At 42.8% G+C, this 22470-nt stretch overlaps 1 protein-coding gene across 1 annotated transcript in view; it reads right to left on the reverse strand.

The window, feature by feature from the left end:
• Nucleotides 1-260: 260 nt before the first annotated feature.
• LOC126473557 (protein slit-like) overlaps nt 261-22470 on the reverse strand; it is a 57390-nt gene continuing 35180 nt past the window's right edge. The window contains exon 3 of the mRNA XM_050100690.1: nt 261-1301. Coding sequence (XP_049956647.1) covers nt 698-1301 — 604 coding nt within the window. The 3' untranslated portion in view covers nt 261-697. The remainder of the gene's footprint in view (nt 1302-22470) is intronic.

Here is a 22470-nt window from a genome sequence, read left to right on the forward strand (position 1 = left end):
CTATTAAGGTAAATACATTGTTTGTTCTCTATTAAAATCTTTCATTTGCTAACTATGCCTATCAGTAGTTAGTGCCTTCCGTAGTTTGAGAATTTTATTTAGCTGGCAGTAGTGGCGCTCGCTGTATTGCAGCAGTTCGAGTAACGAAGATTTTTGTAAGGTAAGTGATTTGTGAAAGATATAGGTTAATGTTAGTCAGGGCAATTCTTTTGTAGGGGTTATTGAAAGTCAGATTGCGTTGCGCTAAAAAATATTGTGTGTCAGTTTAAGCACAGTCATGTATAATTTTTCTAAGGGGACGTTTCACTATACCTCGTAAAGTTTCCTCACAGGTTCTAGATCATTTGCCTGTTGGAAAAAACTTGAATGACAAAACTTCTTACAAAACTTCTTAATGTTGTAAACTGTAATACATATATCTCAGAAAGTTTCGTACTTGACAGAACATGGGATTAGTATTTGAACATACAAATTACATCTCGCGAGTAATGACAACCAGACAATTGGCTACTGTACAAAAATAAATTCATTATTATAGTTCAGAGTATTACATACGATCATTTGCAAATGAACTCCGCACATATCATTCAGTACCTTGTAATATTGTGCAAGTCACTGTTAGCACATTTCACTCGCTTGATAATAAATATAAGTGCAATATGAAATAGTAACTGTACAATGAGGTAATGCTGAACTCTTACTGAGACTCAGTCACTATAACAGGTGTAGACGTATCTCCCTGCTGGGCAGTGACGTTGCAAGCAATCTGGTCGTGGAACAGCAGGATGACATCCCTCTTAGCCATGGCTGGCGGCGTGGCGCACTCTGTTGCAGCAACGACGGACGCCCCGCGGCTGTGGACCTCCTCCAGGAAGGTCTTGAGCGCGCAGTCGCAGTGCCACGGGTTGTCGTTAAGTGACAGCACAGAGATCTGAGTTGCGTTCAGCAGCTGAGAACTCAGCGAAGTCAACTTGTTATTGTGGACGAAGATTTCTGACAGTAGAAAGTTAGCTTCAAATAAAGTGGGTTGGAGCTGGACGAGCTTGTTGTCCGATGCCTTGAGAACTTTCAGATGCTTGAGTCTTCTGAATGTCGTTGTCCCCAAAGTTGTTAGCGCGTTGTGAGAAACGTCCAGGATGGAGATCCTGGTGTTCGAGACAAATAGTCGATCGGGAAGAACTTGCAGGCCATTCCCTGGCAGTAGCAGCTGCTCCAAGTAAGGAAGGTGCACAAACGCATCTTCGGGCAGAGTATTAAGCTCGTTGAAGCTCAAGTCAAGATGTTTCAGCAAGGAATTATGCCTGTAAATAAAATAAAAAACAAACAAAAAATATAATGTATGTGTTACCTATGACGCTGTATAACAATAAAAAAAGGAAAGAAAACGGAGCTGCAAATACAAGGTGACACAAAAGAGAGAATTTTTATATGCTGCTTGCCATTGCGGCATAGCATCACGATGATAGCATGCTACAAACATCAGTTTGGTACAAATTGTATTACATGCTAGCACACGCAAATGATTAACATTTCAACGCAATTGTACAAATGAGATAGGAGTGACGCCACAAACTTTCTGTATATAAAAAAAAGATTAAGCAGCATATTTCTCATTCAGATATCGATTTAAGTATCGTTAGTTTGTGACAAGCTCCATTTATGTCTCGTGTAAAAAGGGGAAACAATTACCAGCGTGCGTCAGGAAGCTGTGGTAGAATTGTGGCTTATGGTGTATCGAGACCGCTGTTTATACTTCGGCTTTGCTGATTAGTCGGCATACCACAACTATCCAGGGAATATGGAATTTATGCATTCAGGAGGATTTTGCTCAACGTTATGCCGAACCACAAAAGCTCCACGTGAGTAGCGCCCGAGAGGACAGGCGTATTGTTTGATCGGCTGTGGTCGCTACGGCGCCACCTTACGTACCATCTGTATTACTAAACGACTATCCCAGAACCCGGTTGCTTTTGCAAGTTGCCTATAATGGCTTCCAGGGCCAAAAAATATTTGACTTTCAATAGTTCCCGTAATTCCTGACAGAATCTAATAATTTAAAATACTGTCGATTGAGAAGTTGCGGCTCCGGTCTCGGAAACTGACATACGGCGGAGAGAGCGGTGTGCTGACCACATGCCCCTCCATATCCGCATCCAGTGATGCATATGAGCTGAGGATGACATGGCGGCAGGTCGGTACCGTTTAGTCTTCATGGAGTTTTAGTTTAGCCATGATCTGCTTATCAAGAGGTATACTATTATGTTAAAAGTTTAACACAACAAAAGTTTTACAGTTAGAAACTATGTGTGTGTCTTGAGATAGCATAATTGATGGCGCGTAAATATCTGGACGTTATTATGACGCTGCATTCCTTCCTTACGTGCGTCTTTTCAGGGAAGCATTCGGCGCTGACTTTATTTTTATGGATGACATTGCACATCCGCATCGAACGGCACAGGTGGATGAGCTCTTGGAACGAGAGGATATTCGGCGAATGGGCTGGTCTCGCCCGTTCCCCTGACTTAACCGCATCGAGCACTTGTGAAGTGTGTTGAGAGGACGTAATGCAGCTCGTCCCCGTGCACCAGCGACCATCTTGCAGTTGTCAGCTGTACTGCTGTCGAAATGTGACGCTTTACCACAAGAATTCTCGCCAAATTTGTGGCCGTCATGGGACCACACTGCAGAGCGTGAATTGCCGTCCGTCGTGATCACATATCCTGTAAAAATAAAAAAAATTTCGTGTGACGAGGACTTCCCGTCAGGTAGACCGTTCGCCGGGTGCAAGTCTTTCGATTTGACGCCACTTCGGCGACTTGCGCGTCGAAGGCGGTGAAATGATGATCATAGGACAGCACAACACCCAGTCCCTGAGCGGAGAAAATCTCCGACCCAGCCGGGAGTCGAACCCGGGCCCGTAGGATTGACACACTGTCGCGCTGACCACTCAGCTACCGGGGGCGGACACACAGCCTGTTAAGAACCATGATGCGCCTTTTGCAGTGTCCAGGGGGCCACCACAGAGCGCGGTGACTTCAGTGTGATTATTGTCTCTCAACAAAAGTATCATTTCTGTTCGCCTCATTGTGTATTTGTTTCAGTTCTGTGTTATACTGTAACAGTTCTTTTAATGCGTGAACCAAGTTTCATCGAGCTATGTTACTTGACAAAGAGATTTAATGTGAAATTTTCTTTTTTCTTTAAGATTCGCACAAGTGTATTTCAGGTGAAAAGACACGGCATTTAACACATGTCTCTTTCACAATCTCATCAATATTTTTAAAAACCACTGAAAATTTTCACACACACAAGACAAAAAACCGGAAAATAATTCTGTAATTTTCAATCCGATATCGTCTGCAGCTGCGATGGATTTTTTGAATGATTTCGTGATGCCTTCAGCTGCCATTCTCTTTATTTGATGTACGATTGTACAATTTCAGACAGTTAATTTTCGAGGTTAATTAACAAATTTCTGTAAAATAATTATAATCTTCCTAGTGTTAAGTACGTTGAAACATGGACCTTATACACTATGTGATCCAAAGTATCCGGACACATGGCTGAATATTACTTACAAGTTCGTGGCGCCCTACATCGTTAATGCTGGAATTCAGTATGATGTTGGCCCACCCTTAGCCTTGATGACAGCTTCCACTCTCGCAGGCATACGTTCTATCAGGTGCTGGAAGGTTTCTTGAGGAATGGCAGACGTTATTCACGGAGTGCTGCACTGAGGAGAAGTATCGATGTTGGTCCGTGAGGTGTGACACGAACATCCCAAAGGTATTCTATAGGAATCAGGTCAGGACTCTGTGCAGGCCAGTCCATTACAGGGTTGTTATTGTCGTGTAACCACTCCGCCACAGGCCGTGCATTATGGACAGGTGCTTCATAGTGTTGAAAGAGGCAATCGTCATCCCCGAACTACTCTTCAACAGTGGGAAGCAAGAAGGTGTGTAAGTAGGCTGTTTAGGTTTTTTTATTGGTAACGCCACCTCTGTATGAAAATCACAGACTGCACACAGCACAGCCAGTGATTTTCATACAGAGGTGGCGTTACCAATAAAAAAACCTAAACAGCCTACTTACATACCTTGTGTATTTGTTTTCTTCCTGTCTCTGTGTAGTTTCATAGAATTTTTTTTTTTCTTTTAATATTAAGCTACATTCACTATGATGAGGAATACTGTTATCCTCGAATATAATTGGCATTAATAATATGTTATTTACCCTATAAATATGCTTACACATTATTTATTCTGTTTCGTATTAATGCTCATGTGTGAAGTTGATGTTTCGAAAGTGATTCTGATCTTTTATTTTTGTACTCATGTCATAATTCCTGTAACGCTGATGTATATGTTCATTTCTATTCTTTTGTAAAGCCTGTACTACAAATGTTATCTGTATTATTATGTTCTTTAATGATGTATTTTGTACCTTTGTTATAGTATTTTTATGTTACCAAATTGTAATTGTTACCAGTTCTTCAAATTAAGTAACATTTCACTGCACACGTTTCTGTTGGTCATAGTACATGGACAATATGTGAGAAGTAGGGACTGATAGTGTTTGCACGTGTGTTAATGATTCAGCAAGGGACTGGATAACAGCATTGCTGGATCTAAGGACAATTCCAGAAACTTTGTGAGTGCACAAGTGGTGGTTTATGGACTTGCTATATTGTCCGCAAGACTCTTCGATGGTGATTGTGCACCTGCACATTTGCAACAGATGGCTGCTGGCTGTCTCTACCAGGACTACAGTGGGTCTGCATCTTTGATGGCCCACCAATTGCTACAAGGACTGCAGTGGGTCTGCACCTCTGCTGGCCCACCAGTACCGTAATTTCTACCAGGACTACAGTGGGTCTGCTCTGTGATGACCTAACTACCAATATTCTTCAAAACGTCGACTGACTCTGCTGTGGGTTTACTCTGTTGTGGCCCATTACCTGTCTGCATGTCGAGTCAGCACTGTCTTTCCGTTGGAAGGACAACACTACTTCTTCAAGACTGCATGGAAATCCTCTACGTCTGTGTGCATTGTCTTTTACTGGTCAGACTTTGAGAAAAACACTGCAATTTTACTGTGACGAATCATGAGGACTGTCTTTATGGACTGTGAGAAATTTTTAGCTTTTGACCAACATTGTATCAATAAGTGTGTGCATTTGATTTCTTTGTTATTGTAATTATGAAAAAAAATTTTCAAATCTGTATTGGCCACTGCCCAATCCAATTTGTAAAATTTTTTGTGGGGAGCATGGGGGCTATGTAAGTAGGCTGTTTAGGTTTTTTTATTGGTAACGCCACCTCTGTATGAAAATCACTGGCTGTGCTGTGTGCAGTCTGTGGCTGCTTTGCATTGTTGTAATACTCGCCATTGTAGTGTTAGGCAGCTGGCTGTGAACAGCGCGTAGCGTTGCGCAGTTGGAGGTGAGCCGCCAGCAGTGGTGGATGTGGGGAGAGAGATGGCGGAGTTTTGAAATTTGTCATGAACTGCTATATTTATATATGATGATATCAAGTTTGAATCTTTTATTTAGCTGGCAGTAGTGGCGCTCGCTGTATTGCAGTAGCTTGAGCAGCGAAGATTTTTGTGAGGTAAGTGATTTGTGAAAGGTATAGTTTAATGTTAGTCAGGGCCATTCTTTTGTAGGGAATTTTGAAAGTCAGATTGCGTTGCGCTAACAAAATATTGTGTGTCAGGTTAAGCACAGTCATGTATAATTGTTGAAAGGGGACGTTTCAGGTGCTTAAAACATCAATGTAGGCCTGTGATGTGATAGTGCCACACGAAACAAGGGATGCAAACCCCCTCCATGAAAAACACAACCACACCATAAAAACACCGCCTCCGAATTTTACTGTTGCCACTACACAAAGTGGCAGATGACTTTCACCGGGAATTCGCCATACCCAAACCCTGCCATCGGATCTCCACATTGTGTACGATGATTCGTCACTCCACACAACATTTTTCCACTGTTCAGTCGTCCAATGTTTACTCTCCTTACACCAAGCGAGGCGTCGTTCGGCATTTACCGGAGTGACGTGTGGCTTATGAGCAGCCGCTCGAGCATGAAATTCGAGTTTTCTCACCTCCCAGCTAACTGTGATAGTACTTGCAGTGGATCCTGATGCAGTTTGGAATTTCTGTGTAATGGTCTGGATAGATGTCTGCCTATTACATATTACGACCCTCTTCAACTGTCGGCAGTCTCTTGTCAGTCAACAGACGAGGTCGTCCTGCACGCTTTTGCGCTTTACGTGTCCCTTCACGTTTCCTCTTCACTATCACATCGGAAATAGTGGACTTAAGGATGTTTAGGAGTGTGGAAATCTCGCGTACAGACATATGACACAAGTGACACCCAATCACCTGACCATGTTCGAAGTCCGTGAGTTCCGCAGAGCACCCCATACTGCTCTTTCACGATGTCTAATGACCACTGAGGTCGCTGATACGGCAGTAGGTGGCGTGCTTAATATGAAAAACGTATGTTTTTGGGGGTGTCCGGAAACATAGTGTATATGAGATCTTTGCAACAACTGATCTAAGTAGTGCGCTCCTAAAGTAGCATAACACTTATCTCATTTATTTTATGAGCATAACATGGAGTCACAGGAGCAATGACATACATGGCATAATTTACTACTAAAAAAATCATCCATAAAGTAAGTTATAGTGCGCCTAGGAAATCTACAGATATGACGTTCCAAAATCACAATTGCCACGTATATGTCAATACAGGGCTATTACAAATGATTGAAGCGATTTCATAAATTCACTGTAGCTCCATTCATTGACATATGGTCACGACACACTACAGATACGTAGAAAAACTCATAAAGTTTTGTTCGGCTGAAGCCGCACTTCAGGTTTCTGCCGCCAGAGCACTCGAGAACGCAGTGAGACAAAATGGCGTCAGGAGCCGAGAAAGCGTATGCCGTGCTTGAAATGCACTCACATCAGTCAGTCATAACAGTGCAACGACACTTCAGGACGAAGTTCAACTAAGATCCACCAACTGCTAACTTCATTCGGCGATGGTATGCGCAGTTTAAAGCTTCTGGATGCCTCTGTAAGGGGAAATCAGCGGGTCGGCCTGCAGTGAGCGAAGAAACGGTTGAACGCGTGCGCGCAAGTTTCACGCGTAGCCCGCGGAAGTCGACGAATAAAGCAAGCAGGGAGCTAAACGTACCACAGCCGACGGTTTGGAAAATCTTACGGAAAAGGCTAAAGCAGAAGCCTTACCGTTTACAATTGCTACAAGCCTGACACCCAATGACAAAGTCAAACGCTTTGAATTTTCGGCGCGGTTGCAACAGCTCATGGAAGAGGATGCGTTCAGTGCGAAACTTGTTTTCAGTGATGAAGCAACATTTTTTCTTAATGGTGAAGTGAACAGACACAATGTGCGAGCCTGGGTGGTAGAGAATCCTCACGCATTCGTGCAGCAAATTCGCAATTCACCAAAAGTTAACGTGTTTTGTGCAATCTCACGGCCCCTTTTTCTTCTGCAAAAAAAACGTTACAGGACACGTGTATCTGGACATGCTGGAAAATTGGCTCATGCCACAACTGGAGACCGACAGCACCGACTTCATCTTTCAACAGGATGGTGCTCCATCGCACTTCCATCATGATGTTTGGCATTTCTTAAACAGGAGATTGGAAAACCGATGGATCGGTCGTGGTGGAGATCATGATCAGCAATTCGTGTCATGGACTCCACGCTCTCCCGACTTAACCCCATTCGATTTCTTTCTGTGGGGTTATGTGAAAGATTCAGTGTTTAAACTTCCTCTACCAAGAAACGTGCCAGAACTGCGAGCTCGCATCAACAATGCTTTTGAACTCATTGATGGGGACATGCTGCGCCGAGTGTGGGAGGAACTTCATTATCGGCTTGATGTCTGCCGAATCACTAAAGGGGCACATATCGAACATTTGTGAATGCCTAAAAAAACTTTTTGAGTTTTTGTATGTGTGTGCAAAGCATTGTGAAAATATCTCAAATAATAAAGTTATTGTAGAGCTGTGAAATCGCTTCAATCATTTGTAATAACCCTGTATAATCCTTCCGTTTTAGATACTAGAAAATGACCTAAAGCCTTAATTTAAAATCGTACATGGAATAAAGAGAATGGCAGCTGAAGGCATCACGAAATCATTTGGAAACCAATTATTTAAATAAAAAGAAATTTTAATGTGCCGGGTTTTTAAAATCGGACTAAAAATTATAAAATAATTTCGCCTAGCCCATACAGATTCGTAACTCTATGCATGCAGGTCTGATGATTTGTGACTGAGAATTTTTAATAGCTATGAAAATACTTGCACGATTTAAAACGAAACTCGTGGGGCGCATGCAATCATTAATTGATGCACATGTAATTAATTCCCTTCCATACTATAATCTACAGCATGAACCCAGCGTTCTTCGTTTTAAATTATACAAATATTTTGATAGCTATTAAAAATTTAGAATTATTTTGTATTTTCCAGTCTGATTTCCGAATTGCTATATAAAAATTGTATTGTTATTTTAATAATTTTTTATGGTTAGTTTCATGTCGTTATTCCACTTTGTGCCGCTACGTACAGTTACTGTTTTCAGGGGTTTGTCAACTATAGCGTAGTCCAGTGGTTCCCAGGGGCTGTGCCGCGACGCAGTACTGTGCCACGAGATTAGCTAGGTGTGCCACAGTACTCCTGAGGGTTTATGAGATTGCTGACAGGAGTAATTGAAGTAGTTTCGCTGAATATTTATTTTTGAAAAAAAGAACAACAATATATAGTAATATCCCAAAACTTTAACTTATTTATAGGCTATTTATTAGTTTACGCCTTACAAATTTGAGTTATCAGTGAGAAACTTGAGCCTGTCGTTTTTTACACAAAAGTTCATTTCGTGGTGGAATTGAAGACAAAACACACACATTTCTGGTTCATCTGAGGGAAATCTCTCGCGTTTCTCGGTTTTTATGTTGGTTGGTGCGGAAAATTCCAACTCACACAAATAGGTGGTGGGAAAATGTAACAAGATATTAACTGCTTTCACTTCTGTTACTAGGTACACTTTCTTCGCTAACATCTAAAACTTGATAAATAGTAATTCACCATATTCCGGGTAAAGTGTTCGGACTCTCTGAAGTTCTGCGAGCTGATCTTCTTCCTCCAAAGAAAGGTCGGTGGTGATTCTGGAGACGTACGTTGAAAGAGTATACAGAGGCAGAACGTCACGACATGTGAACCAGTGTGTTGGACTTGTTTCAGTCTTGCAACAAATCCTTGGAATCATCCATTCATTGCTGGTGCACCTTCCGTGCAAACAGAAAGACAACTTTTCCAGGACGGCCCATTTTGTTCGGAGGTGGTGGATATAGAATTATACACACTTGAACCAGTTGACGTTGAGGGCAGTTCAGCACGTTCAGCAATCAAATCCTCATCAATAAATCTTATGTAACTCAGTATGTGGCATTTCTTATGTATATCGGTTGACTTGTCGAGCTATAGTGAAAATAGCGTCGCTTAGCTTTTTATGAGCATTCCACTGGATATCTGATGACGAGCACAAGAACCAAATGATTCCCAGGGTAAGGAAACCCACTCTACAAAGTACCAATGGCCACTTCAGAGGGCGGATGAGCACGTAGAGGTCGAAGAGTACGTTCTAACCCTTGGCATGAGAAATGCCTCCTAAAAGCGGAAAAACTCGTCATGAGTCAGCAGCATGGGATGTCGAAGGCAAGGGGAAACCATCACATTAAATATCTGCAGGATATCCCAAAAAACAGCAGTGTCGTTTCGCTTGAGCAACGAATATGAAGCTTACTTTCGTAAAAGATTCCAGAATACTCTCCCATTCGCATCTCTGCGAGGCGACTGCAGAAGGTTGCGCTTCCAACGACATAAATGTTAAGAAAAATGGAAGAAAGCAAACCGCAACATGGAATTTACGAACAGTTCTGAGGAGCGGCAAGCTAGGAAACCTGAAACTGGAAATGACAAGAATAAAAATTCACATACAAGTGAGCGAGCAACTGGGAATAAGGGTATAAGCCCATAGCAAACAGCGATGAATGAAGAAACATGAGACAGCGACTCATGAGGTTTCTGTACCAGTCAGTAGATGGCATCAAAAGTCTGCGTTCTTTTTCTATGATTGAGGGGAATCAAAGAAATGAGCCAATGACATTTGTACATATTGTTCAAATAATAATCGTCGTCTTGTACAAGAAAATGTTTTCATTTGCTCTGATGGTTGCTCTGGCTAGAACCACGACACAATAAATTGATTTTGTCTAGCTCGAACTGACTGTGGGCACTTCAGTAAAATAAAGCATTTTTTCTCATTAGCTACCACTCCTTTCTTCCCAATGGCCGAGAGGTTGCTACACAAGAGGCCCAAGAAATATTTCAGCGTGTGTGTTCCAGAATTCCTATAATCAAACAATAATGTGCTAAGTTTCAAGTGACAAGATTCGAACCCGCACATTTCGTGTATTGATCATTGGCGGAAATAATATTACGAGAAAAGTTTCTTGACCGCGAAGTCCATGGGAAAGACCGATGTCACCCGGCAGAACGTTAAATTTTCGCCTAGAAAGTATGTGGACATTCAATATGATTCACAAACCAAGGAACTTGTAATTGTCAACAAGTTTATTAACCGATTAGTGACCATTCATTCGGACTAAAAAGTAACCACAGGAATCTTACATCAGGTGGATGGTGGGATATATACCAGAGGATTTCTGCAGTTTTTATGAAAATCTTTCTGAGCCCTAGTACTGAGACGAATGGTTCAAATGGCTCTCAGCACTATGGGACTCAACTGCTGAGGTCATTAGTCCCCTAGAACTTAGAACTAGTTAAACCTAACTAACCTAAGGACATCACAAACATCCATGCCCGAGGCAGGATTCGAACCTGCGACCGTACGGTCTTGCGGTTCCAGACTGCAGCGCCTTTAACCGCACGGCCACTTCGGCCGGCAGTAATGAGACAGACAATGGTATTGGAGATGATGACGTTTCTTGAATTTATGACTGTCACATAATCACTTCATGTTATTTATCTTACTGTAGTAAATTATCGGTATGTTGCTTTGTATGGCGTCTTATTTATGTCAAATGTTTTAAGAAAAATATTGAAAATGCCAGATGTTTTATAATATTTTCACGCTTATTTTTCATCTGGAAAATACACCCATTTTGAGTTACATCCATGATGATCATAAATGCCTGCCTTCACTGATTTCGTCCAAGTGTTATTAATTTAGCCCAGAAGCGATACAAGAATTGTTAGAATTTTTATGTTTAGAAACTACACAAAAGCAACAAACTCAGAAGTTGGACACATCAATATGTTTTGATGCATAAGGTGTGTGCATTAAACAAATATTGAGTTAGCTCTCAGTTTGGAAAATATATACAGTTCAAAATGGTATTTAACTCAGGTACATCGCTCCTAGCAAAGTGAGCGACATAGACATTTCGACATCGTTGATTTTCCCGAGAGCAGAGTAATATTGCAACATGGTCGGTTTTCCCAGGAGCAACACCCCTGAGCTATACTCTGTGCTTATACCTGATATCAAAGTCTCGCAAACATGTTCTCAATGAAAACTTCAAGTTTCGTGGCTGATTACGTTGGGTCTTTTATTTATATTTTAAGATCAGTTCACAATCGATGGAATGGAACAGGAAGGATGGTGGCATTTATACAGGCCATCAAAGGAATAGAACGGAATGCGACAGAATTTGTCGTCAGCGTCAAGGTTTCTCAGGAATGTTTTAATGTTGGCATTGCTGGTCGGACAGTGGTGCCATCTACTAACATCGAAGTTTACCTTTTCTCGCTGAGCTCATTCGTATTATAGTACAGGAATTTGAGCTTTCGTGTCTTCTTAGTTTTTCTTTCTTTCTTTTCGTTTGTGACACGTTGCAAAGATTCCATGATGACTTGGATATTTTTCCTACGACTGTTGTTTCACAAAAGAGGCCAGATATCTGAAAGTGAAAGATTATTTATATCTTACAATACCAGGACGAAAGAAAGACTACCATTTGTCTAAATACGAAAGAGGAAAATATATTTGTTAAGGCGTTATTTAGTACTTAGAAAAAAGTGAATAAGATGATAAGGCTCTATGTATTGCCTTCTAAATACTGTTGAAACGTGACGGTCAGTTCGTTTGTTACAAGTAGACTAACGAAATGTGTCACTTACGCGCCACGCTTGTTGCGCCATCTTGTCTGCCGCACTAAATTCTTACGCTGACAGTACTATACTAAAACCTCTGGAAGGAAGATGGTACCAGCAAGGAGTTTGTATTTAATTTTTACTCTTGTGATACCATTTTGAAGTTTCCTTATTCCTGATTCCATGTGCGACTGCAGTTAAACAATTGTATGAGTAGTTCACAATTCCTATGGTTACCCCGTCATTGTGTATCGACGCTTTTTCCGTGTGGGCAGCTCCCAATCGGTAGCATCTGCTGACCGCCAGCTCCAAGGCGCCATCTGATGAGCCTCTGCATGAGCCCTTTCCCAGGGCTTACTGTTTTTCTCCCTCCAAAACGCGGATTATGCATTTTTGTAGTTGACCCAGAGTACACCCATATCCATAACTTTATTTGGGCAACCAGCACCTAGATGGTGTAGCACAGCCCCGTTTCTTGGGCCTTATTTTTGATGAGAACCTGACGTGCTGTCCTATGTTCGCCACCTGAAGAGTGTCTGTATGCGGAATCTTAATGCTCTCCATGTCCTGGCAAACACATCTTGGGGTGCACACCGTGCTTTGACTTTGTCCTGACTCGATTATGGTTTTCAGGTTTATGGTTCAACGGCTCCTTCCACTCTGAAACTACTTGACACTCTTCATCATTATGGGGTGTGCCTGGCTATTGGTGCCTTTCGCATTCGTCCTGTCAACAGCCTCCTCGCAGAGGCAGGGATTCCCCCTCTACAAATACGACGGAGACAACGCCTGGTTTCTTACGCAATCGCCATTGACCGGCTCCCTAACCAACCCTTGCACCCTGTCCTATTTACAAACGATGGATATCTCCCTCCTCATACCCACGCTCGGGTAAGATTTCCAGTTGGAATGTGTGTCGCTTCCCTCTGTCAAAATCTTCATCTCCACTCACTGGAAAAGTGTCCAATGTGTTTCCTCCCACAAACCCCCTTGGATGGCGCCTGGACCATATATTATGACCGATCTTCTCCAGGGTCCTAAGGTTTCTGTCGTTCCTATGATATTCCGTCGTCTTGTGCATTTCATCCGTGAAGAGTCTCAGGGAGCTTCCGTCCTCTACACCGATGGTTCTATAACGATAGATAAAGTGGGATACACTTTTACGCCTCCTGCTGACACGAAACACCGTTTACTGCGAGGATCATATAGAGTATTCAAGCAGAGCTGCTAGCCATTAATAGGGCCCTCCATTTTATTTCTAAGGCCTCCCTCCACAGAGTTTTAAAATGTACCGACTCAATTAGCAGCTTGCAGGCTATAGACCGATGCTGCTTTCTTTACCCTTTGGTCTTCGCTATCCATGATCTTCTTTCTGTCCTTGGCCGTGCCGTCTGCTCTACTGTCTTTCCCTGGGTCCCAAATCATGTGGGCATCGCAGGGAATACACTAGCTGACCGTTTGGCTAGAGAGGCAGATACTTACTCAGCATCCTCTTTCATGATTCCTGGCGCAGATATGCATATATTCATGAAATCTCTCTTTGCCCAGAAGTGGAATGAAATCTGGTGCGCTACTGCTCTCAGTAATAAACTTTGCACAATCAAGGAGACTACTACAGTTGCAAGCGTACTGTCATATGGCTGGATTGGTTGCGGAGTATCTTTGCGGGCAGCAGCGTCTGCAGAGTCGAGACGGGACACAGAACTGTTTTGTTGGGGGTAGGTCTGCATGTGAGAGGCATTGTTATTATGGAAGTTCAAGTGTTACTACAAGTGCTATTACAGTAAGGTGATTAAATATGGAAGTAATTCAGAGGAAAGTGCGTCAAGAAGTAATTAAAAATGAGCAGTGCCACCGATAGCGTATTTGTGTATCCTCTTGTTGCGTGTCGCACGCCATCAATCATCCGCATCGTGTTTGGTCTCTCCGAATAAACTAATGTGAATCAGTAAACATTGTTACCATAAAAAGGTGCAATCAAGTGCCATTGTCTTGTAGCGAGCTTGAGAACGTGCGTTCGGTCATCGCGTTTCCGCATCATCAACAATCAGCCGCGCCGCGACGGTTACGCGCACGCTCGTACAATTGTGAAGTGTGAACTGTAATTTAACTTTATGAGCAGTGTTGTATCATTACTAGTGTCAAAGAGGACTGGTACCAAACGAAATCTGTGTACCCGTGGCAAGCGTAAGAACTTTCGTTCGGTCATTCGGCTTCCGCATCATCAACAATCGTGCCGTGTTCGGTTACGCGTACGCTCGTACAAGTTATATTATGAACAGATAATTATCTAGAAGTTGGCTTAAACACTTATGACTTACAAGGGGAGGCCACCAATTATGAAATTCAGATTCGATTCATACTGCGCATAATAAAAGCTCATGGCCAGAGGTGTAATGTGGCAAAGCACCAAGATGCACTTCTCAGCCGTTGTCGAGAAAATCGACAGTTAAAAGAAACCGTTGCGGTGAAATACTCTCTACGATTAATGGTTTTCTACAGCGCAGCAGTAAGCGCTGGGGTTCGTAATCCGAAGGTCGCCGGATCGAATCTCGCGCCATGCAATATTTTTTTATTATTAGTTTTTTGCAATTCAAATATATATATAAAAACTATTAATGAATTGCTTATGCATGTTGGTGAAGGCGGATCGCTCTCCAATTGTACCGCCTCCATTTTTCCGTTTGTTTAACAGGGTGTACCAAAGCTGTCCCGTCCGCACTGATTTTCGACGATGTTATAAGTTGCGCTAGGGGCCGCATCTACCTTCTTTGGAAGTTAGCAGGCAACTACGCTGTTATGGGGCGGTTCGTTTCGGCTCATTCAATATCTGTCCTTCAAGTGTAACGAGCGAGTAACGGAGTTTATATTTCATACCTGCCACAGCAAGTTTGTGTTCGTGGGGTCTCTATTCTAATTCGAACGTTTGACTTACGCTATACGTATTCGTTTCTACGTCTTCCGTTAACTATACGTGGTTAACATTATGAAGACAATTAATAACATTTGTCTTATTATACGCATAATTGTTGCAACTGATTGCCGGGAATTATACAAAAAACAAATACTAAAAAAAAAGTTGCATGGCGCGAGATTCGATCCGGCAACCTTCGGATTACGAACCCGAGCGCTTACCGCTGCACCACCACGCTGTAGAATATTTCTCATCGTAGAGAGTATTTCACGGCAACGGTTTCTTTTACCTGCCGATTTTCTCGACAACGGCTGAGAAGTGCATCTTGGTGCTTTGCCACATTACACCTCTGGCCATGAGCTTTTATTATGCGCAGTATGAATCGAATCTGAATTTCACAATTGGCGGCCTCCCCTTGTTAGTGTGTAAACAGTGCAACCTGTGATTTTCATATCGTTTCAGAATATAAAAGTTCATACCAGACGTAGGACAGTGTTGTGCTTTGACGTTGAGTGGCTCCACTAACTTGCTTGCATATTACATACATAATTTCAGGCAAGCCAGCAGCAGTGTGGAGCAGAACTGTACTACCACTGCAGGATTATCAGGTACGTGGTGTGGACAGGGCGCACGGTCAAGAAGCAGCAAGCACCTATACCAGTTAAGGGACCCCCACCATTTGTACCCCCGGGTGTGTTACACAGTTTGGCGCTCTTCCTGTTGCCCCTCTCGGAAGGAATCCACTGTCTATCGCCGTCTATGCATCGGTTATACTAGGCTCACCCATTGTTTGCTCATGCGTAACGAGCCACCCCCATAATGTGGTTGTGGAGCCAGACTGACGGTATCCCATATACTAAGATAGCCTTTCAGATTTATTGTCTTTAATATTAGCAGACGATTGACGAACTGTTGAACTGATCCTCAGTTTCCTAGATGGAAGTGGGTTTCATTTTCAGTTATAAGGTTTTGCTTTACTCCTGGTGCAGGGGCAGGATGGTTGTGGTTGGGGCCTCTCTTCGCGTTTTCTGGGTCTGGGGCCCATAGTCACTCTCCCTTAGAACGACCGCTCTTTTATGCCTCTGTTTTTCCTGTTTTTAGATTTGCCATACCCTTTGTATGCCTTCTACCTTGTGTGTTTTTAGCTTCCTCACTTTAGTTTGACCTCTCTGACTGGATCCGCCCACTTTTAGAGGTCGCCTCTATCTTACGTACATAACTTTTGAATCGCAGGACTGATGACCTCGCCATTAATCCCTTAATTCCCCTCAATCAATAAATCAATCGTTTAATTTCACCAAAGGATGCCTTGATTTCCTATATGCTGAGTCAGTCCTTCCAACAATCATTTCTTTTTCAGTTTCTTCAAATGTTACATGCAGCCATTTTATCTTAGCTTCCCTTCGCTTCCTATTTATTTCATTCCTCGCCGACTTATATTTATTATTCCTGAATTTTCGTAAACGTTTTTGTACTTCCTTCTTTCATCGATCAGCTGAAGTATTTCTTCTGTTACCCATGGTTCCTTTGCAGTTCCCTTCTTTGACCTATGTTTTCCTTTCCAATTTTGTCATTACCCTTTTTAGAGATGTCCATTTCTCTTCAACTGTACCATCTAATAAGCTATTTCTTATTGCAGTATCTACAGCCTTAGAGAACTTCAAGCGTGTCTCTTCATTCTTTAGTACTTCCGTATCCCACATCTTTGCATACTGATTCTTCTTAACTAATCTCTACAACTTCAGCCTACTCTTCATCACTACTACTCCTGGATATGCCTTACAATCCAATATCTGATTTCTGGCCATGATGTAATCTAACTGAAATCTTCCCGTACCTCCTGACCTTTTCCAAGTATACCTCCTCCTCTTGTGATCCTTGAACTGAGTATTCACTATTAGTAGTTGAATTTTATTACAGAACTCAATTAGTATTTCGCCTCTCTCATTCCTAGTACCAAGCCCAAATTCTCCCATAACCCTTTCTTCTACTCCCACCACTAGTACCGAATTTGTTCAATATCCTCATATACTTTCTCTACCTTTTCATCTTCAGCTTGCGACGTGGCCTACATAACTGAACTATCGTCGTCGGTGTTGGTTCGTTGTCGATTCTGATGGAAATAACCCTGTTACCACTGTCACTGAATTTTTTACAGAAACACACTCTTTGCTTTACCTTCCTATTCATAAGGAATCCTACTCCCTTTATACCATTTTCTGATGCTGTTGAGATTATCCTATACTCATCTGACCAGTAATCCTTGTCTTCCTTCCATATCACTTCAATGACCCCCACTACATCTAGATTGAGCCTTAGCGTTTCCCTTTTAACATTTTCTAGCTTCCGTATCACGTTCAGGCTTCTGACTTTCCACACCCCGACTCGTAGAGCATCGTCCTTTTGTTGGTTGTAAGCGAAAATCGTTCTAATACCTCTGGCAGTGGTATGTATGTACGATGCCGCTGTTGCAAAGATTTTACGGTAGGCAACTTTCAGAGGTGGTAGAAAAAAAAATGCCTTGTGAAGCTCTTAAGGTATGCATATCTTAAGAGCCACGAGCACTTGTTCATTTTCCGCACTCTGAAACACATCTCTTCTACTGCAAACTCTTTGGTTTCCATATAGTTGGAGGAGGTAGCATAGGCCAAAACAGGGAAAAAATATCTAGTAAATATGGGTTGTGAAACATGTCTCTGCTACTGAACAAGTACCCATGGTTCTTAAGGTATGCATTTTAGAGCTCATATTTACTGGAGATCTTTTCTTGTTTCGATCCGTACTACCACCCCTGAATGTTGCCTACCCTACAATTATAGGAACAACAGCAGTGGTACAAGTATTCCACCGGTTTGTAAACGATTTTCGTTTACAACTTAAGACTCGGTCGTTTCCGAACCAGGGTCCGTTGATACATTCACTATTCCCCAGCACTCTGAAAGTTTGTAACATCATCACGAAATCATCCAGTATATACATTAGCCAACAACAGGAATCTTTCAGTTAGCTTACTTAACCTATAGATGGCGCTGACGAATAAAGGTACCTCTGACCACGTGCCGTGTGTTCCATGTGTGTTGCAGGCTGAGTGATTGAAGCAGCGTACTGCAAGCAACGGGATGATGCGGTATTCACGTCGGGAACAAGCCGAGATGGAGTTTGTGTACGGCCAAGTAGACGAAAGCGGTCGATACGCAGCACAGCTGTACCGAAACAAGTACCCTCACAGACACCAACCACGTCACGCAGTATTTCAAGACCTTTTTGGACGTTCGCGAGATCATGAGTCCTTTCAGACGGACGAAAATGTAGGTTGGTGGCGGGCTGTGCGTACACCAGATTTGGAGGACGAGGTTCTGCAGGATATTGAGACTAACCCAAGCTCCAGGCAAGTGGCCTGTGAACATGATGTAAGCCAATCGTACTTTGGCTTACATCATGTGGGTGGGCCTCTTACCTAGAGCTTGTACTTGGGTTAGTCTCAATATTCTGCAGAACCTCGTCCTCCAAATCTGGCGCAAGCACAGTCAGCCGCCTCCCTGCATGTTCATCTGTCTGAAGGGGTCCACGATCACACAAACGCCCAAAAATGGCTTGAAATGTTGTGTGATGTGGCTGGTGTCTGTGAGGGTATAGCCGTCTGCCTCTCGACCCTTTCTATCTACTCGGCAGTACCCAAAGACCATATCGGATTGTTTTCGACATGAACATCAGCCCACTCTCCTGCTTGCAGTACGCTGCGTCAATCACTCAGCCTGCAACACACATGGAACACACGGCACATGGTCAGAAGAACATGTTCATAGGACCTTTTTTATTCCATTTCCAGTCAGAAATCCGTCAGTGCAGTTTGTCGGTTTTATTAATGTTCACCCTGTTTAATATGTAACAATCTACTTTCACTGTTTGATGTGTTTGTATAAATATATTTTCTTAGGCAAATAAATGCCGTTGTTTTGAAATGTTTCGACGAGCGGTTTACCACACGAATTTAGTCAAGAACATCTTTTATGAATTTTCGTTTGGCTATTAATATATTTTATCATTGCTACTGCCTGATAATATAATCAGACTTTTTGTGTTATGAGCAGTATCTCATCACTTGGCTGTCTGTACGGTACAGAGCTAAGCGAAGTGATATTGGAAAATTTGTCTTGAGGACTATGAGACCAAACTGCTTAGGTCATCGGTCCATAAACTTACCCACTACTTAACCTAAACTATCTTACGCTAAGGACAACACACACACACACACACACACACATGCCCGAGGGAGGACTCGAACCTCCGGCGGGGGGAGCCACGCGAACCATGACAAGGCCCCCCCTCCCCCCCCCCCCCCCCCCCGCACGGCTACCCCTCGCGGCGAAGTCATATTATGTTGACGTTCCATGCACATCATGCATTGATGGTGACGTCGCCTTACATTCTGTCCCATTGATGCTCATTGTGAATCAATCATTAAACAGACAGTTATAGAATCAGTTACCGCACATTTTCATTTGTAAGGGTACACAGTTTCCTTGCACTCCCGAAACTAATTTTCTAAAGTCATGATTTAAGTGAATGACACACTGATGGGTTAAAACATTATGCACGCAAGCTTAGTGGCATGTTGTTCCACCTTTGGAACACAATACAGTAGCTATTCTGTGTGGAATCAATTGAACATGTCCCTGACAGTTTTCCTGAGGTATGTGGACCCAGATGTCAATCCACAGGTCACTCAGTATCCGTGAATTACGGTTCTGTCGTTGATGGACGCAAAGCTCACGCCAGATTGTGTCCTAGATATGTTGCAATGGCCTCATATCAGACAAATCAGGTAGCCACGATAGCAACATGAGTTCAGTACAATGCTGCTCAAAGCACTGTAGCATGATTCTGGTCTTGTGGCATGTGCAGTTACTCTGCTGGAAGATGCCATGGCAGCAAGGGAATACCTTAACCACAAAGGAATGCAGGTTGTCCTCGGTAATGTCCACGTAGTCTACAGCTGTCATGGAGGTTGTGGTGAATGTCTGCCATAGAATACCGCTGACCACACCAGCCTGCATCAGTGTTGCAGTTATGTTTCGAGTAGCTGTTCACCTGGATGATAAAATGTAGTGCCTACAACACTCTTACAGTAATTAAGCCAATTTCGAATCTCAAAATAAATGAATGTTCCTTTTCTCGATGTTACTGAAACAGAAAAAGATTAGTTCGGTTGGCGGACTACACTTGGTGCAATGTCTGTCCTGATGTAGAAGTCATTTTCGTAGCGGCGTAGAGAAATACATTGACCATGTGCTGCAGGCTGATCCTTTGAACTGACCCTATCAAGCCCGTTACATCGACCTGCAACCTTTATTACTAATTAATGAAACGACTAGGCATAGAATTGAAATTTAGCGTCACCAGTAATGGAGCGTTGAAGAAATTGCATTGGTGTTCCAATTCTTGCATCCAAATAATTCCATAGCCAATACTGGAGAATTCTTCATTTGCCTATTTACACTTCTTTCCATACGTTAACGTACAACATAGCACATATATCAAAAACAAAACCATCCTGATCTCCATAAAGCGAGAGTTAACCGTAGAATAAAGGAAAAGAATAAGTATCGCATGGAGCATCTGTAGCCGTACAGTTCCAACGTTCAGTATATATCTGCTCGGCACTTTACACTAGTACTTCATTACTATGAATGATCGTTTCATATGAATACGTACGGTAGTAAAGCTTGGTCACAAAATGGGATAACATGACAGTAAATCTGCTCGCGGCCACCCACTTCGTCTGATGAGAAACAAGTTTCTTCCTGTGGTATCATGTATCGATATCACCCAACATGCGTTGCGAAGTTGGCAACGGAATTGTAAGTTTTGTGTCAGACGCCGACAGTGGTCATGTGGGAACTGGTGGACCCAATTGAGCACACCTGCTGAGTCATGATTGCAGTGGCTTGATAACACGGGTGCCGTCTGCCACTACACTATAGGACGACCGACGGCAGCCAGATATCCACTCGTACTTGGAGCCTCTCAACTATATGTAGTGCCCGTGGGCTAGGGTTAGCGTCTTTGATTCATAATCAAAACGTTTTCGGTCCCGGGTTCGATCCCCGCCACTGCCTAAATTTTGATAAATAATCAGCATTGGCGACCGAAGACTTCCGGCATAAGAAGTCAGCCTCATTCTGCCAACGGCCTTGTCAAAGAGGGCGGAGGAGTGGATAGAGGTTCAGGGCACTCTCTTGTCCTAGGGGTGGGAAATTGCACCTAAAGGCGGAAGAATCAGCAATGATCAACGACAAGAGGATGCAGAAGGCAATGGAAACCACTGCATTAAAGACACGTAACGTGTATCCACAGGACATGTGGCCTGTATTTGAAGAAGTGTCATGATGATCTCTCCATTGGCAAAAGATTCCGGAATAGTCCCCCATTCGGATCTCCGGAAGGGGACTGCCAAGGGGGAGGTTACCATGAGAAAAAGATTGAATAATCTACGAAAGGATAACATTTTACGAGTCGGGGCGTGGAATGTCAGAAGCTTGAATGTGGTAGGGAAACTAGAAAATCTGAAAAGGGAAATGCAAAGGCTCGATCTAGATATGGTAGGGGTCAGTGAAGTGAAGTGGAAATAAGACAAGGATTTCTGGTCAGATGAGTATCGGGTAATATCAACAGCAGCAGAAAATGGTATAACAGGTGTAGGATTCGTTATGAATAGGAAGGTAGGGCGGAGGGTGTGTTACTGTGAACAGTTCAGTGACCGGGTTGTTCTAATCAGAATCGACAGCAGACCAACACCGACAACGATAGTTCAGGTATACATGCCGACGTCGCAAGCTGAAGATGAACAGATAGAGAAAGTGTATGAGGATATTGAAAGGGTAATGCAGTATGTAAAGGGGGACGAAAATCTAGTCATGGGCGACTGGAATGCAGTTGTAGGGGAAGGAGTAGAAGAAAAGGTTACAGGAGAATATGGGCTTGGGACAAGGAATGAAAGAGGAGAAAGACTAATTGAGTTCTGTAACAAGTTTCAGCTAGTAATAGCGAATATCCTGTTCAAGAATCACAAGAGGAGGGGGTATACTTGGAAAAGGCCGGGAGACACGGGAAGATTTCAATTAGATTACATCATGGTCAGACAGAGATTCCGAAATCAGATACTGGATTGTAAGGCGTACCTAGGAGCAGATATAGACTCAGATCACAATATAATAGTGATGAAGAGTAGGTTGAAGTTCAAGACATTAGCCAGGAAGAATCAATACGCAAAGAAGTGGGATACGGAAGTACTAAGGAATGACGAGATACGTTTGAAGTTCTCTAACGCTATA

Source organism: Schistocerca serialis, chromosome 4 (assembly GCF_023864345.2).
Source record: "Schistocerca serialis cubense isolate TAMUIC-IGC-003099 chromosome 4, iqSchSeri2.2, whole genome shotgun sequence".
NCBI classification, from domain to species: domain Eukaryota; kingdom Metazoa; phylum Arthropoda; class Insecta; order Orthoptera; family Acrididae; genus Schistocerca; species Schistocerca serialis.